Raw genomic sequence first — 17,794 nt, 5'->3', positions numbered from 1 at the left:
TAATGTAGCACTAAAAAGGTTCACTACGGAGTCCTAACTAGTCTCATGGCATATAATGGAGCACAAAAATGAACAACTAATGGAAGCAAAAATGAATAACTAATGGAAGCAAACAACCAACTCAGCATGAAGAAGGGGTAGTTATTAAGCTGTTTACCTAGACATATTGGTGACTGTGTCCTCCAATTGGATGATTACACTTCACTGGCTTTGGAAAAGGAACTTTTTTTTGCCTTATGTTTTAAATTATCTTATGCAGACTCCTGTGGACAATCTTTCTCCTTATATTAAGACTAGTACTCTTCTTAGACCTTTGAGAGAAGCCTAGATTCAGTTGTTATCAGTATGGCATTTTAATCCGGCCTATATTGATTTTTCTCCCTATAGAGGGGTGACTTGGATTTTACTCCAGGTATGACATATGAGGTCTTTAGATGTTGGAGAGCTCAGTGGCTAAATATTATTGCACAGTTTCTACAGGAGGATGGAGGTTAATGTCTTTTCAGGTTCTTTTGCAACATTTTGCAGTGCAGACCACAGATGCCTTTGGGGAAGCCTCAACAAATTTTTATTAAACCTTGGAGCCAGCGTCTAAGACCTTTATCGTTACTCCTTCCCTACCCTTCCAACATGTGTGTCCAGTGAAGTTTGAGGGGGGGGTGTTGAAATTCCTTCCTAGATTAGCAGTAGCTCTTTTAGAAAGTGACTTAGTAAGGTTTAACCCTCCCTCCCCCCCCCCCCCCCCCCATTTTGTGTCTGGGCAACAAAACTTCAGTAAATCAGTTACTTAAGATGCTTCTGCTGACAATTGCAGAAATCGATAGTCTCCCTTCTCAAAAATGTTGTCAGCTGTGTGACAGCACCCTCTAGTCTAGATAGGTGTAGCAAAGAGGCAGTTGCCCTTTGTTTCACCCATCACCATAGGCTTGGGTCCACATCAGTTTCTCTCTCATATTGCCTCTCCCAGCCATAACCCAGTTTGTCTGTAACTCTTATTCCCTCCTTTCGTAGCTTTCTGTCTGCCTGTCTGTCTGTCTCTCATATATATAGCCCCCCCCCCCACCACAGCCTTCATCTAGACGTGCTCTCATTCTCCTCCCTGCCTTACAGCCTTAACTCAGCCTCTTGTGCTTCCCTCCAGCCATTACGAATAGCGTTGCCTCAAACTCTTCTCTCCCCCTTGCACGGCAGTTGGGCTTTGCAGATATTTGAGCCGTATGGTGCAGGAAGTTGGGGAAGTCTCATGGTTTCAAGTCCCTCAAGACGCAGCTCAAGTATAGGCAGATGAGAAACCTAATAGGATGTCAGTTTCACAACTACACAAGGCCTTATGGGGGTATTGGCTACTAAATGGAATGAGGAACTTTGGTATGTGGTTGATTCTTCCTGACATCAGTAATGCATTAAAATCATTCCCAGTGGTTATAGGGGTGACTTGGTGAGAATGCACCTTTCGAATTATTACTAGAGCTTATTTTTGTCAGGTGCAAGCTTTTTACTCTGGGTGTGTTGCATCAGTAACAGGCTTAAAGTGTGGTAATGCTGAAGGCATTCTCTCTCATGCTTTGTGGTTATGCCCACAGGTTCACCAGTTTTGGTCTAGGGTCTTGCAATATTTGAGCAGATTTCTGGGTACGTCAATCCCACTTTCTCCCCTTCATATTTTTTTGGGGAAAACATCAAGTTGTGGGATCTTTGGTTTGGGGAGACATTTACTATTTAATAAGGCATGTGTGGTGGGTCATAAATATTTAATTCAATATTGGTTACAAGACAAGCCACCTAGCTATTGGCATTGGCGAAATCTGTTTCATTTGCTCATATTAGAAGCCATAGATGCTGGATTCCTTGCCATTTGGGACCCATACCTTCAGAATCTTTCACATTGAGCATGAAGCATGGTGTTGAATGACTTCACAATTATTTTTGAATGTCACTCATTGGGGGGAGGGGTGTTCCTGGGGAACATATGTTTGCTATTGTTTTTGATTGATGTAGGAGTTGTCTTTTCCTCTGTACTTTAATAAAACTGTTTTGTACTAGTTAAATCTATGAACTGGTGTACTAACCTGCAAAAATGTTAGTGGGTTAGTCTTGTTTTGGCAAAAACAAAAAAACAGCTGGGGGATGCTATGGCAGGGCTCCTTTCTGGTTTCCGGCATGGCCCCTGAGAGATGCTGTCTGAGGAACAGGGGCTACTCAGCCTTGGCTAGTTTTACTCTCCTCAAGATCCAGAGACAGCCTACGTCCTTGATGTATGTCTGCATCTGGAGGTTTTTTTTTTTTTGAGTACTGGCGCTCTGAGAGCGAGATTTGCTTTGGTGAGCAGAAGTGCTCATTCTTCTGCAATTTTTTGCAGAAAACCTTGGCTTTAAACTCTCTGTGGCAACTCTTTTTCCAGGGTAAGGTGTGTGGGATCTCCCTGGTGGCACAGGCAGGTATGCGTTTTGTTTGTTTTTTTTTTGTTTGGGTTTTTTTGCACAGTGTGAAACATGTGTATTCTAGGCTGTCCTGCCAGAGTGGGATCTTAACCTGATTTTTAATACCTTGAAGCCCCTGCCATGCATGCCTTTGAACAGAGCTCCTTTGGATATCATCCTGAAAACGTTTTTCTGGTAGCTGTTTGCTCTGCCAGATGGGTGTCTGAATTGCAGGCTCTGTCTTGCAGGGATCCTTGGCTGTCCTTCTCACACAATGCTATCTTTTTAGTAACCTTGGGGAATTTAAATGGTTTTAATAGTGTTTTTTTTTCTATAGTGTAAGTATGTGTTTAGATTATAGTTTCTGATTTTGTTAATTCTTAATGTAGTTTGCTTTGGAATTTTAATGGAGTAAATGGAATTTATAAATCCAAATGCTTATATTTTTATTTAGTTTTTTGACATTTTTAGTTTCCTTAAAGAAGTTTGCAGAAATTTATATTGGAAGGCTTAGTAAATCATAGCTATGCGTCTGACATAGATCCCAAACGTTATGTTGGTAGTTCTCGTAGTGTAGCATATGATGGCAGATAAAAACCTGCATGTTCCATCTAGTCTGCCCAATAAGGAGGCCAGGGCCACACCTGCCACTTTGTGCAGGTTATACTCTGTCAGGATCAAATACTGGCATCACATATAGGGCAGTCACACAGTTGTGGAGGATTGGTTTCTGTAATTTTGGTTGTAGCAGTCATGCTCATTGTCAGTACTTAATTAAACCAGCAACCCAACAATATTGCGGACTGTTACTATCAACCTTAAGTCTCCCCTCCGAGAATACTCATCGCATATGATATGAATGCAGCAAAAAAAAATACACTTGTTTTTTTATCTGTCTCTGCTATTCTCCTGTCCAGAGACCATCTTAATAAATCAGGCCCTTAATATTTTTTTGCCAAAATGAAATGCTTAGTCCATTTTTTAAAATGTAATCAAGTACAGTACTGGTGTTAAGCTGTATATAGAAAGGTTGGTTGTTTTTTTTTTTGTCTTTTAACTCATTTTATAAAATGTGTGATTTGGCAAGAACCAAACTTAGAACAGAAAGTATTTAGTTATGATTTACTATCTTTTTTTTTTTTTTATGGTTGAACTTTTTTAAAATAGGAGGAAAAGTTCTTACTGGAACAGAAGCTCAAAAAAACAGAAGACGACCTTGGAAGGCAATTGAGTTATACACAACAGGTGAATAAGTATTCTAGGATTGAGGTTTAACATTGGCTAATCACCATTTTTAAAATTACTCCTGGTCAGTAATTCTGACATTTGTTAAATATGGTTTCATTGTTAACACTTTTCATCAAATAACGTAACATGAAATAATCATTAACACTTTTCATCAAATAATGTAACATGAACTGTGTTATCAGAATTATGTGTAATAATATGAAATCTGTTTTTTTTTTCTCTCTTTCCTGAGTAGTAAACCAAGACAAAATTCTACAAGTAGAAAGGTTATTTTTTTTTGGGGGGGGGGGGGAAGAGGAGGAGGAGGGATATCTATTCTTCCGTGGTGTCCCCCAGATGAATCCAGAGATGAATGGGTTATGTCCACCTACCAGCAGGTGGAGATACACCAAATTTCTGCCATATAGGACCCTGTGCAGCAGATCCCCTTTTAGTATTCTGTCAGTCTAGTAGGTGGACGGACATCTCCTGTGCGGCTCTGTGTTAGTGCTGGCGCCGGCCCTTCTTTGGGTTTGTTGAGCTCGGGGTCGAGGATACCAGATGGGCTATAGGGTACAGATTCCTGTTTTGTGGTTCTGGGCCATGACATTTATTTATGTATTTATGTATTTATTTATTTATTGCATTTGTATCCCACATTATCCCACCTCTTTGCAGGCTCAATGTGGCTTACAATACATCATGGGTACTGGAAATAGGAGTGCCATATACATTAGGTTTACAGAAGATTTGTGTTACATGGTGGTGAATTATATAATGGTGTTAAAGCAAAAGACATTATAAGACAGTGCTAGAAAGCAAAAGACATTATAAGACAGTGTTAAGTTCAGAAGATTATACATTTGCATGTTGATCTTTGTGATATATCTTGTCGAAGAGATAGATTTTTAATAGTTGGGTTGGTCACTGCACCTTGGACCTTCTCCAAGGTAATGGTAGTGGTGATGGCCTTTCTTTGGAAGGAGGGTGTTTGAGTACATCCTTACTTGGATGGCTGCTTGATCGGGATCACCTCTCACGCGGCAAGCATGCAGGCTACAGCCCGGGTAGTAAGTCGTCTTTAGTTCCTGGGCTAGGTGGTCAACTTCAGCAAGAACAGGTTGACTCCCTCTCAGTCCCTTGAGTACCTCAGGGTGGTTCTGGACACACACTGGGGGATGGTTTTCCTCCCAGAGGCCTGTCAGCAGAAGCTGCAGACCCAGGTTTTCAGTCTGCTTAGAGTGCCATCCTCTTGGGCCTGGGACTACATGGAGGTCTTGGGGTCGATGGTGTCCACACTGGAGGTGCTTCTGTGGGCTCGGGCTCACATGCAACCATTTCAGCTCTCGTTGCTCCAGTGTTGGTCGTCATTGTTGGACGGGTATCATTGTCATCTGCTGTGGACAGTGTAGGCTTCACTCTGTGCCTAGAGGTGGCTCAGGTCAGCCAGCTTGGCTCGGGGCTCTTCTTTGGCAGCTTTGGACTGGGTGGTGCAAGTCTCTCCGGTTGGGGGGCCATTGCTTGGGTTGGGCAGCGCAGGGCCTATGGACTGCCCTGGAAGTTGGTGGTCGATCAACCGGTTGGAGTTGAGAGTGGTGTGGAATGCCTTGAGGGCCGTTCTTGGACTCCTCTGGAACCATGCAGTTTGCGTCCTGTCCAACAGTGCATCGACGGTGGCGTATATCAGCAGGCAGGATGTCACTAAGAGTGCTCGCTCCCCTTGGAGCGGAAGCATCTCTCCTTCAGTGGGCGGAGGCTCACTTGGCTTGCCTGTCGGTGGCACACATTGTGGGCAATCTTAATGTGCAGGCGGTTTTTCTCAGCCGACACCTGCTGGATCCGGGGGAATGGGAGCTCTCCTGGGCGGCATTCTCTCTGGTAACGCAACATTGGGACGTTCCAGTTCTTGATTTGTTGGCGTCCAGTCATGTCAAGGTGCTCCAATTCTTCAGCTGCAGGCAAGATCGAGGGGCGATGGCCATGATTCTGGTGGTCCTGGACTGACCCTGCCGGCTGTGGTATGTGGACATGGTTCATCTTCTAATCGACGAGCCTCTTTGTCTGCTAGGGGGATGGGTTTTCTGCTCCAGGGCCCAGGTATGATGGAGGATCCCTCCCCCTTTGGTCTTGCGACTTGGTTCTTAAGAGGGCAACCTTGAAGAAACGGGGCTATTCGCACCCAGTGATTACCACCTTGTTATATGTGAGGAAGAAGTCCATGTCCATGTCTTATGCCTGCGATTGGAGTTTCGGAATGTGGTTCTGGCTTCTGCATCATTGGGCCAGCTGCTTTCATTCCTGCAGGACAGCTTGGCAAATGGGTTGGCCCTGGGATCGCTGAAGGTGCAGGTTGTGGTATTGATCTGCTTCTGGGGCCGGATCTAGGTTATTCATCGGTGTCCCATCAAGACGTGGTCTGTTTTCTGTGAGGGGTTTCCATCTTCATCCTTGTTCAGTTTGCCCTGAGTGGCAGCTCAATGTTGTACTTCGAGCAATGCAGAAAGCGCCTTTTGAGCCGTTAGATCAGGCTTTTCTTAAAACCTTATCTTGAAGTCGGTGTGGCTCTGGTGTCGGCTCATCGAGTGTCAGAGTTGCAGGCGCTTTCCTGTCGAGACACATTCTTCTGTTTTACAGAGGCAGGTGTCACACTTCGGAGAGTGCCCTCCTTTCTTCCTAAGGTGGTCTCCAGTTTCCATTTGATCAGCTGATCTCTTTTACTGCATCCCTTCAGGAGGGCTACCCTGATGATTTTTGTGTCCTGCACTGGACATTCAGAGGTCACTAGTGACTTCCGGAGATCTGATCATCTATCTGTTCAGCTTGCTTTCTAGTCGCAGGAAGGGGGATCTCACGTCCAAAGCTACAATTGCCAGCTGGCTTTGGGAGGCCGTCTCGGCTGCCTACATCCTGGCGGGGAAGTCTCCGCTGTTTCATTGAAGGCTCAATTGACCAGGGCCATGGCTACTTCCTTCACGGAGGCATGGGCTGTCTTGGTGGATGAGACTTGTTGCTCAACTATGTAGTCCCCTATCCATATTTTTGTGAGACATTACTGGTTGGACATTCTGGTGAGGTGCAATGCTGCCTTTTGGGGTTGCAGGATCCCACCCCTCTTGAGGACTGCTTTTGTATGTCCAATTTATCACAGGGTTGATGTGGGGGTGCTATGGAAGAAAAAATTAGTTTCTTACCTGATAACTTTCTTTCCATTAGATCAGTCCAGAGGCCGCCCTGTTCTCTGCGTTTGTTTCTGGGAGGTGACCTTCGTTGGATGCAGCTCAATTCAAGCAGCTGCTAAAAACACATCTGTTTGTGAAAACCTTTTTGGCTACAAGAAGGCTTACCTGATTGCCTCCTGTTACTTTTTCTGTGTTTTTTGTTTTTGTCAGTACCATCTTTTTTAATTGTGTCGTAGCGTTGTGTGCTTAGTGATTAATACGTGTTTGACTGTGTAACTATTATTACCCGCCTTGGATAAAGGTGGGATATAAATATAGTAAATAAATAAATTAATCCTTTTGCTAAACCAGGGGTTTCAGGCATGGTTTACTTTAAAAAAAAAAAAAAAGAAGAAAGGAAGAAAGAAAAGACAGCTCACAACACCGCGCTGCATGCTCCATTGCATTGCTCATGAGCGTCCGGGCTGGATGTGTTTTGATGGACCTTCCTGTGGTTGGATTGGCCATCCTTTGATCGTGTCACCCTGGCTTTGGCTGGCTGGCGTTTCCTAGCGGGTTGGCTAGGTTTTGGGCCTCTGGCCTTGTTGATGGGAGGCAGGGGATTTTTTTTCTGGCATTTTGGATGCATCTCTGCTTTGGTATCCCTCATACTGAAAGGGGATCTGCCACACAGGGTCCTATGTGGCAGAGATCTGGTGTTCTTTCTGTCTCCACCTGCTGGTAGGCAGACATAACCCATTTGTTTCTGGATTGATCTGTGGGTACTAATGTAAAGAAAATTATCAGGTAAGAAACTCATTTTTCCTTCGTGCTCTTTTAAACATTGCTTTATACGGTGTCTAAAAATATCCATCTCCAAGTCTTGTTATTCATCTGTTATAATTTGCAGTTGATGTAATAATTACGGAGCTATCTTTTTAAAATAAGTTGGGTAAGCTGTTCTACCTGTCTCTCTCTCTCTCACACTTTTTTAAACAGACCTTGTCTGAGAAGAGTCGCGAGTTAGACAGATTACGAAGTGACTGGACAGCACAGGCAACAGCACTTACAAACAAGCATTCTCAGGAATTAACCAGTGAGAAGGAAAAAGTGCTACAGGTATGGACCAGGAACAAGGAAATGGAGATGCAGTTCTGGCATATGGTTAGCCAAAGCAAAACTCTTATTCCAGGATGTTAGTCGTTGGTGGTAGTTCCAGAAATGACTGAGGAAGCCAGTCTGAGATCAGCAGCAGACTGTGTAGTATCTTGAATGTGTATTCCTGAATAGAATGGGAGGCCCTGCGATGTTAATTCTGTCCCTGGCATGCTATAAACTAGAAAACTATTCTTACTGTTCTTGACTATAGAAGTATGATTTCTCAATATGTGGATTTTCTGATCTTTAATGACTGAAGCATGTTGGATAGTTTGCTTTTTAGCAAACTTTCCAAAAGAGAAGATGGCTTATGAGACTGTAGTGTCTGCGTTTGTCTGTCTCTCCCAGTAACATTTTTGTTTGGTATCCTATTCACATCAGATTTTCAAGTCATTTCAAGGGATATGAAGAATTCTGACAGGGCATTTATATTTGGATTCATAAATGCGCATAGACTGCTAGTGTGCATCCTAGAAAATAGGCTCCATTTGTAATTTTGGGTGGAATATCTTGCGCTTTTTTCCCTTGTCCTAGTTTGAATAAGGCAAACCATAACAAAGGAAAGAAAAAGCAAAGGGCCAAATAGAAATCTAAAATAGAAAAATAACAGGAAGTAGAATGGGTAGGTATGGAGGCAGTATTATGAATTTAATAGAAATGTGATGGTATAACTGCCGTAATGAGACCATATTTATCTAATGTAGAGCTGATTTTTATTTCTTTATGGGGGGGGGGGGGGGGGTTGAAGGGGAGAGTAGCGACTCCTTTTATATACATCAAATCAGATGTAAAGACAATGTAATTATAGTGGGAAAGAGAATCCTTGTTGTATTTCCTTTATAATTCTAAGTTAAAATGCACTTCTAAGGTCATTAGCTCCTAAATAATTGGATGTGTCTCTGTTCCATTTCTTGGTCCAGTGTTTTTCTGTGCAATAATTTCTCTGATCTGCTGAGACAAAACACTTGTCGTAGAGAATCTTTTTGGTTTAGCCCACACTTCCCCCCCCCCCCAGTTCATTTCTAACCCTCTAACACTATCTCAGCTTTCTATCCCAGCAGCTGACCTAATTATTTTCAGCATTGGCGGTTTAATCCATAAATTCCTATAATTTTCCTTATTCCACATTATTGCTCATAGCCCCTCATTCTTTTATTAAAAGTAAATTGGGTATGGATATTAAGTTATAGAAGGCAAATGGAACTGATGATAGAATTATAGAAGAAATCAAAACCATTGTTTGTAATTGTCATTGGAACTGGACAGTGATAGGGTGAAACAGTTATGGATTTCAAATCATTCCAAGCAAACGTGACAGGGGAGTCATTGCATCCATGCAAAACATATAAAACACTAGTAAAAAAAGGCCCGTTAATCAAAAAAATGAAACGGGCGCTAGCAAGGCTATCTTGTAATGGTGATTGTTTTTAAGGCTCTCGAAGCGATTTCCTCTCTCCCCTGCCCTCCCCTCCATGTGCAGCGATTCTCCTGTGCCATGCCGTCCCCTCCGTGACCCGCAATTCTGGCCTCCTCTCCATTTCTAGCGATCCTCCTCGGCCCTGCCGTTCTCTCCGTGTCCCGCGATTCTGGCCTCCCCTCCATGTCCAATGATTCTCCTCTGCCCTGCCCTCCCCTCCGTGTTCCAGGATTCTGGCCTCCCCTCCATGTCCATCGATTCTCCTCTGCCCTTCCCTCTCCGTGTCCTGTGATTCTCTCCTCCCATCCCATCCATGTCCATCGATTCTCCTCTGCCTTGGCCTCCCCTCCATGTCCAGGGATTGTCCTCTGCCCTGGCCTCCCTTCCGTGTCCAGCGATTGTCCTCTGCCCTCCCCTCCGTATTCCAGGATTCTGGCCTCCCCTCCATGTCCAGCGATTCTCTCCTCCCATCCCATCCATGTCCAGCGATTGTCCTCTGCCCTGGCCTCCCCTCCGTGTCCAGCGATTGTCCTCTGCCCTGGCCTCCCCTCCGTGTCTCGCGATTCTCCCCTCGCCTCCCATCCCTTCCGTGTCCCGCGATTCTCTGCTCTGCCCTCCCATCCCATCCGTGTCCAGCGATTCTCTGCTCTGCCCTCCCATCCCATCCATGTCAATTCTCCTCTGGCCTGTCCTTTTCTCCCCTCGATGTCCCTCGATTCTGTCCTCCTCCCCTCTGTGTCTAGCGTTCCGTTGCCTTCACTTGTATTGCTTGCATTCGTAACATCCTGATGTCAGCTCACCTCCAGCGTTCCCTTCCCTCTCACTGTTCCGCCCTCTGACATCATTTCGTCTTTACGCGAGGGCAGGACAGAGAGAGGGAATGGAACGCTGGAGGCTTCCTGACGTCAGGATGTTATGAACCCAGCCAGCCATGGAACGTTGATGGTACAAATTATTATATTAGATATTGCAGTGAGTTACCGCAATATATTGCAAGCATTGATCTAGCAAACTGGCACCAAGATAACAACATTTATATTAAAGGATAATGTAAAATACCCAGAGATGTGGTTAAATGCAGGAGGATGCTACATGACGTAGGAATTTTTGTTCCACTGTTTGATATCTATGAGTTAAGCTGCTAAACCTTGTATAATTACAGTGGTGTGCAAGTTTTTGCCCTCTCCTGATTTTGCCCTATTTATTGCATAAATGTCACACTGAATGGTTTCTGGTGTTTCAACAAATATAATATTAGACAAAGGGAAGCTGAGTAAACATAAGTTTTTACATTATGATGTCATTTATTTAAGGAACAAAAGTATCTAACACCCATATTACCTATGTGAAAAAGTAACTGCCCCATTAGTTAATCAACCAATTGGCCAAATTTTAATAATTAGGTTTAGCTGGTTGAACACAGCCAGTCTTGATTGCAGCCAGCCCTGTTGAATCTATTTGTTGAACCTTACCATGAGAGAGAGAGAAGTAATCACCACAAGGTTTTCCCAAAGGCTATGCCATGATCAGAGGAAATTCCAGAAGAGATGAGAAAAAAGTTGTTGAAATATATCTGTCTGGAAAGGGTTACAAATCCATTTTATAAGTTCTAGGACTCCACTGAACCACAGTGAGAGTCATTGAGGCTCATTTTCAAAGCACTTAGCCTCCCAAAGTTCCATAGAAACCTATGGAACTTAGCCTCCCAAAGTGCTTTGAAAATATGCCTCATTATCTCCAAATGGAGAAGACTTGGAACAGTGGTGAATCTTTCTAGCAGTGGTTGGCCTGCCAAAATTACTCCAAGGGCACGACAACTCATCCAGAATGTCAGTAAACATCCCAGTGGAACACCCAAAGAACTGTAGGCTTCTCTAGCCTCAGCCAAGGTTGGTGTTCCTGACTCCACAATAGAAACTGGGCAAAAATGGGATTCGTGGGAGAGTAGCAAGGCAGAAACTGATGCTATCCAAGAGTAACATCACTGCTAATCTCCCATTTGCAAAAACACACCTGGATGATTCCCCAAGCTTTTTGGGATAACGTTCATTTGTCTTGTTTGTTCATAGTAGATCCCATTAAGTCTGGTGTAAACCAAATACAGCATTTCACAGTATTCACATGATGATGGTGGTAGTGTGGTGGTGCAGGGATGCCATTGTAGGATATTTTTTTTGAAGGTGTGGTCTCCAGAATTGTACACAATATTCTAAATGAGATATCATCAGAGTCTTATACAGGGGCATCATCACCTCTTTTCCTACTGGCCATTCCTCTCCCAGTGCACCCAAACATCCTTCTAGCTTTCGCTGTTGCCTTTTCTGTTTCGCTACCTTAAGATCATCACATATAATCGTGTGCCTCTTTTGTGCAGAAAAAGTGCCTCACCCCTAAATTATACCATTCCATCAGATTTTTGCAGCCCAAATGCATGACTCTGCATTTTTTAGCATTGGTTCAAATTCTGGATCATTTCTCAAGCTTCTCTAGGTCCTTTCTCGTGTTATCCACACCATCATGGTGATTTTAGTATCCGCAAGGAGGCAAACCTTAACGGACTACATTAATTTTTTTCACATGGAAAATATTCCTTTTGAAACTTTGTCATCAAGGGTGCGTACACACAGTGGTGTGCTGGTAAATGTTGGCTCTCTCCCCCATTCACCTCTGCAGCCCCCCCCCCCCCCCCCCAAAAAAAAATTGCAGAGCTGGTTATAGCCAGGGAGAAAGCCTGGGGGGGTGGCATAGGCGCCGATTCTGTGGGTGCTGTGGGTGCTCAAGCACCCCCAATATTGTAACCCGCCCAACCTGCCCGCCCTCTTCTCCCTCAACAGTCCTCCGTCCTCGCCTTCCTGCCGCCCAGAATTTAAAACTCACCTTACCTCGGACAGCAGTGAAAAGCGGGCAGGCTCAGCTTCAGCCTTCCCTTTTCTCTCAGCTCTGGTTACGCCCTCATTTCCTGTTTCCGCAGCGACCGCGTCAGTGAAAGCCCTGCCCGTCTCTAGCCTTCCCTTCGTTCCCTCTGTGTTCTGCCCTCGCGGAAAGAGGAAATGACATCAGAAGAAGGCGGGACACTGAGAGGGAACGAAGGGAAGGCTAGAGATGGGCAGGGCTTTCACTTCGGCCGCTGCGACGAAGGTAAATAAAAGATCTAAACCCTCTCCCAGGGCGGCGCGGGCGCAGGCATATGAGGGCTGTGGGAGGTGAGGTAAGCATGGCTTGTGTGAGCCGGCTCCAGCACACCACTGCGTACACAGACTTGCACCTTATTTATGAGACCACTTTTTTCCTTAAACTAACATAAATACATTTTGGAAATTGCTTCATCCCACCCCCCTTCCTTTGACCTCCCTCTCAGAATGATTTCTCAGTGCGTGCTTACAGCTATGTGCATATGGGTTGAACAGCTTTCAGAAGCTCCATTTTTATCCATTAAACCTTACTGTGTGTGTAGAAATAACTTTGAAAACTGCCTTCAGTACTCTTAGCCCATAGAGCCAAAAGTTGCTAAGAATATTCAGCACAGATACTCTGTAGTGCTTTTGTCTCCCAAAATAAATATGGAAAAATGTTGGTTATTTACACATTGTGCGTGGTGCAAGTAGATACCAGTAAACATTTACATTTTGTATTTTTGGCAAATATAGTAACTTAATATAACAAGATACAGGTTGACAGAGCAGAAAATTTAGGGGGCCATTTACTAATGGTTAGCCTGTAATGTGTTAGCAATGGGCTAACCATTGATAAATGACTTTTAGTGTGTTTCGGAAAGACTAGAATTCATCCTCAAGAGACAACAACTAGGAGCTAGATAGAGAAGGTTTAGTCAGTGGGAGCCAATATAACTTGGGAAATTAGTCTTATCAAACTAATTGTGTTATATTCTGAATACATTTCCATTTAGTTCATGAAAGGTTTCTTTAATGAGTTGAGGCTTTTCTGATCTCTTGCCACCAGTTTGGATTAGCAGGAATAAATGCTAGAACATAAGCAGCCTGGGTAGATATAGACTGAGTGAAAGCATTAACTTGTAGCTTCTTTATTATCTCTCAAATGCTTATTGGAAATTTTGAAAACTCCTGAGCAATCATGTCTACTTGCAATGTTATATTTGCCTCCCTTTGTTAAAAGACCTGTGGGACAAATTGTGGCCTTGGATACTGATACCACTTTTGATGAGCTCTGACTTATAGAAGGTGGTGATCAAAGTTATCCCCATCCCATGTTGATTCCCTAATGATTTCTATAATACCTATATCTATATATACATATTTATATCTATATCTGTGTGTGTGTGTATATATATATATATATATATATATATATATATATATATATAATTGTGTTTGTATATATGTATGTATATGTGACGCTGTTTAACCGCTACCTTTCCAGCTTATTTGAAATGGAATTCCTTAAAACTGTGCTTTTGGATTTCTTCATCTCGTAGACTGGGAAGGATGGATTTGGGATATTGATATATTCTTTGTTTTCTTCTTTGCTGAAACTTTTGTGGTAGCTTCCTGGTTTCTGTTAAGATTTTTCTTGGAATGTGTACATTGAGAGCATTAAATTAAAAAAAAAAGTAATCTCATGCTGTATATATTTTTTTCAGACACAGACTCAATATCAACAACAGTATGACCAGCAAAGAAAAGAAATGGAAAGCTTACATCAACGAAACCTCCAACAGCTACAGAGCCGGCTGACTGAACTAGAGCTAGTCAACAAGGATCTGACAGAGAGGAGATACAAGGCAGACTGCACAATCCGAGAACTTAAATCCAAACTCTTGGGGCTAGAAGATGTATGCAGTCTACTGTCTTTTAAACTGGTCTGCTTCTATCAGAGGAAAAATATTTCCATTTAACTGCAAATACAGTGCAATCCGCTTAAGTGCAAGGGTCTGGGACCAAAGAAATACATGCAGTTAACCGGAGTGTGCACTTAACCGTTGTGACCCAAAGAAGCTTGACATCTGATAAACATATGTAAAGTACTGTTTATTATACGTACAGTATATAGTCTCCTTTAACTGCCGTTAGGCTTACTTGAAGTAATCAGTCATAGTCCTCTATACGCTCTTGTGTCTGTGAGTTCCATAGACTACGTCTGCCAGACGGTAAAAACTGTCATAGCACTGACATCCAGTGGCCTCCAGATAGTCCCGCACGGTGTTGAGACTCTCCAGTTCTCTTGCGAAAGTGACAGGAGGTTGTTGAATTTCGTCAGCATGTGCCTCGCTGTTCATTTCATCATCTGTTTCATCATCAGCCGTTTCCTGCGTGTAGGCGCATATCTGGACATCAGTGCTGTCGTCACCTGTTTGTAGATCGTAATCAACAGCTACATAGTGATGAAACTCCTCTTCAGTAACACCGGCTGGGATGTCAATAGCCTGTTCATCTGATGCGTTTGCAACAGCTGCATCTGTTTCTTCCCTCTCCACATCCCTAACAAAGCTTGCTTGCTTGTAGCAGTTCACAATGGTTGCCTGTGTAACATAATTCCAGGCTTCTTTCTGCATATATAGGGAATCCAACAGTGATAGATTAGGAGCCAGTTCAACAGCACGTTTATCCTTGCTAGTCTGGTCATCCATAACGCTCATCAGACGACGTAGCACAAGAGCCCGATAATGTTGTTTGAAATTGGCTATTATGCCCTGATCCATAGGTTGGATCAGAGAGGTAATGTTTGGTGGCAGGAAGACCACCTTGACGTTAGACAGCCTGACATCATCACTGTGTGCAGCACAATTATCACAAAGCAACAAAATCTGACGCTTTTGTGCCCGCATTCTGGTGTCTAACTTCTTTAGCCACTGCTTCCAAATTTCCCCAGTCATCCATGAATTTTCATTAGCCTCGTATGACACGGGAAGTCGCTTAACATTCTTGAAGCAACAGAGCTCTTTGTTCTTTCCAGTGACGAGTGGTTCCAACTTCTCACTCCCATCCATGTTGCAGCAAAGGAGGATCATCAGTTGGTCCTTCGACATTTTACTTCCTGTAGTTTCAACTTGTTTGAATACAAGTGTTCCATCAGGAATCGCTTGCCAGTAGAGACCGTTTTCGTCAGCATTGAAAATGTCACGAGGTGCAAACTTGTTCAAGATGGTAGGAAGAACTGGAACAATCCAATTTTCAGCACCAAAGTCATCAGCGTCTTGTTTTTCACCATGCTGTTCCTTGAATTTTATGTTGTTCCTCTCCTTCCATCTTTCCAACCATCCAACAGTGGCTTTGAATTCAGTTAGGCTAAGACTTTCAGCTAGCTGATTAGCTTTCTCCATAAGCAGTGGACCACTGACAGGAAACTGTCTGCTCCTGACTTGAGAAAACCACCGAAGAAGAGCATCTTCTACACCCTCAGCTTTTGCCGCCCGTTTACGTTTCCTGCGTGGATTTGTATTGTTTTGCCAGTCTTCCAGAAGCTGGTCTTTCTGCTTCAAGATACGTGAAATTTGACCTGGATTGACACCATATTCTTTAGCAATAGATTCTTGACTTTGTTTTCTAATTTTTTAAGAATTTCTATTCGTTCAGCCAGTGTTTGTGTTGCGCAACGACGATGACTCCAGTGTACACTCTAAGTGAATACATGCAGAAATAGTACATGCATACTCTTCCCTGCATACTCTTTTCCCTGCACAGGTTCTGATGAATATCGACATGAAGTATGCACATACTTTTTTGAAAATTTACCGCAAAGAATTTGTATGTACATATTCACACTTGCTGTTTGGCATGCAGAAATTTCTGGGTTAATTTACATGCAAACTTGTAAGTGATATATAAACAATCTTAAGATTTTTTTCAGAGTGCACATAAATGCAAACTCCTACCCATCTCTGTCCCCAGGAATAGTGTCTAAGTTACACATGTTCCAGCTCTATGCACCTAATTATAGGTGCATGTTAGATGTGCATTTTTTAAGCACCTATTTCCAGCATAAAGGACTTTTTTTTTTCAATGCAGAAATGGTTTATAAACTTCCTCGTGTGCCTTCAGCTTTCCATTTTCTCGTGGGTGGGGGCTTTGAAAATAAGTTTCCCCGTAGGTTTGGGTTTTTGTCATGTGGGAATGCAACCGTTTGACTTTTAGTATTTTAGGTGGAAAGACGTTTGATTTATATTAGATACTGATTAAGTTTTCTTTCTGCTAAACTTTGCAGGAGTGCCAGAGAGCAAAGCAGGAAGTGCTTTCATTGCGTCGAGAGAATTCCACCCTAGATGCTGAATGCCATGAGAAAGAGAAGCTGATCAATCAGTTACAGACCCGTGTGGCTGTTGTAGAACAAGAGGTCAAAGACAAAGAACAGTTAGTTTTTAGGACGAAAGAAGTGTTGACTGCAACTCAGGAACAAAAGGTCTTGTAACTTCTCATAGTGGATTTTTAAAAAAAATTAAGCCTAATTTAAACATCATCATTTCTAAAAAAAAACATATTAATTCAATGTTGTCAAAACAGGTGACACTGGAAGAAAGTGCTGAGAAGAAGCAAGATCAAATAGGAAAACTTGAAGCAACTATTAAATCTTTATCAGCAGAGCTGCTAAAGGTAAGTTGCAAACTTAGAGCTCCTTTTACTAAGTTGTGCTAATGGATTTAGCACACGCTAAATACTGAAAAGCCCATTTTATTCCTTTGAGCTTCTTAGTATTAGCGTACACTAAACCCGTTAGGGGTCCTTTTATTAAGGTTCGATAAGTGGTGAACTGTGTGAGTCAAATGTGTAAGCTGAAGGGGAGGACATATAATGTTTAAAAATAATAAAGGCTTGAGGTATTCTTTACTCTTTCATTTTTCAATTTAAAGTTTTATTGGATCTCAAATTCTGACTGTTTAGCACCCACTGCACAAATAACAGAAATAATATGTACAATTAGTTATCGTATAACTTTGTGTATTTTCAGCAATGTGACTTATATATCCTTATACCTTTCTGTTTGGCTCTCGACTGAATAGTGACACTATAGGTTTTTTGTCAGATTATCTTTATTATATGATTTAATAATGTTTTGGTAGGCAAATGAGATAATTAAGAAGCTACAAGGTGATCTGAAAACACTAATGGGGAAATTGAAGTTGAAAAATACAGTGACTGTTCAGCAAGAGAAGCTGTTGTCTGAAAAAGAAGAAAGGCTGAATAAAGAGCAGCAAGAACTGCAAGATGTGAAACGCCTGCATCAATTGAAAGTGGAGGAAGTTAGTGTTTAAAAGAACAATATGGGGATAAATATGGGAAAATGAGACTTAAGAAATATTTCAGAACGTGCACATAATCGTGTATTTCCCCTGGAATATTTAGGAGTCCTGTGAAATGTTATCAAAATAAGTTTCAGGCTCATGGGAAAATTGAAACTGAAAGAATCTCTAATATATTTTGCTAAGTGTGAAACTTTACATT

General features: G+C 42.6%; 1 protein-coding gene across 2 annotated transcripts in view; it reads left to right on the top strand.

Annotated features, from left to right (window-relative positions):
* The window catches only part of SASS6 (SAS-6 centriolar assembly protein), a 116,435-nt gene that overhangs the window by 48,253 nt on the left and 50,388 nt on the right, over window positions 1–17,794 (top strand). Inside the window, exons 6-11 of one of the 2 annotated variants that reach the window (XM_030207596.1) lie at window positions 3,588–3,665; window positions 7,805–7,924; window positions 13,999–14,190; window positions 16,560–16,754; window positions 16,856–16,945; window positions 17,413–17,592. In XM_030207596.1, the coding sequence (XP_030063456.1) occupies window positions 3,588–3,665; window positions 7,805–7,924; window positions 13,999–14,190; window positions 16,560–16,754; window positions 16,856–16,945; window positions 17,413–17,592 (855 nt within the window). The remainder of the gene's footprint in view (window positions 1–3,587; window positions 3,666–7,804; window positions 7,925–13,998; window positions 14,191–16,559; window positions 16,755–16,855; window positions 16,946–17,412; window positions 17,593–17,794) is intronic. The other variant, XM_030207597.1, reaches the window with a different exon arrangement.

This window comes from Microcaecilia unicolor, chromosome 6 (assembly GCF_901765095.1).
Source record: "Microcaecilia unicolor chromosome 6, aMicUni1.1, whole genome shotgun sequence".
Taxonomy (NCBI): Eukaryota; Metazoa; Chordata; class Amphibia; order Gymnophiona; family Siphonopidae; genus Microcaecilia; species Microcaecilia unicolor.
This window is presented reverse-complemented; position numbering and strand designations above follow the sequence as displayed.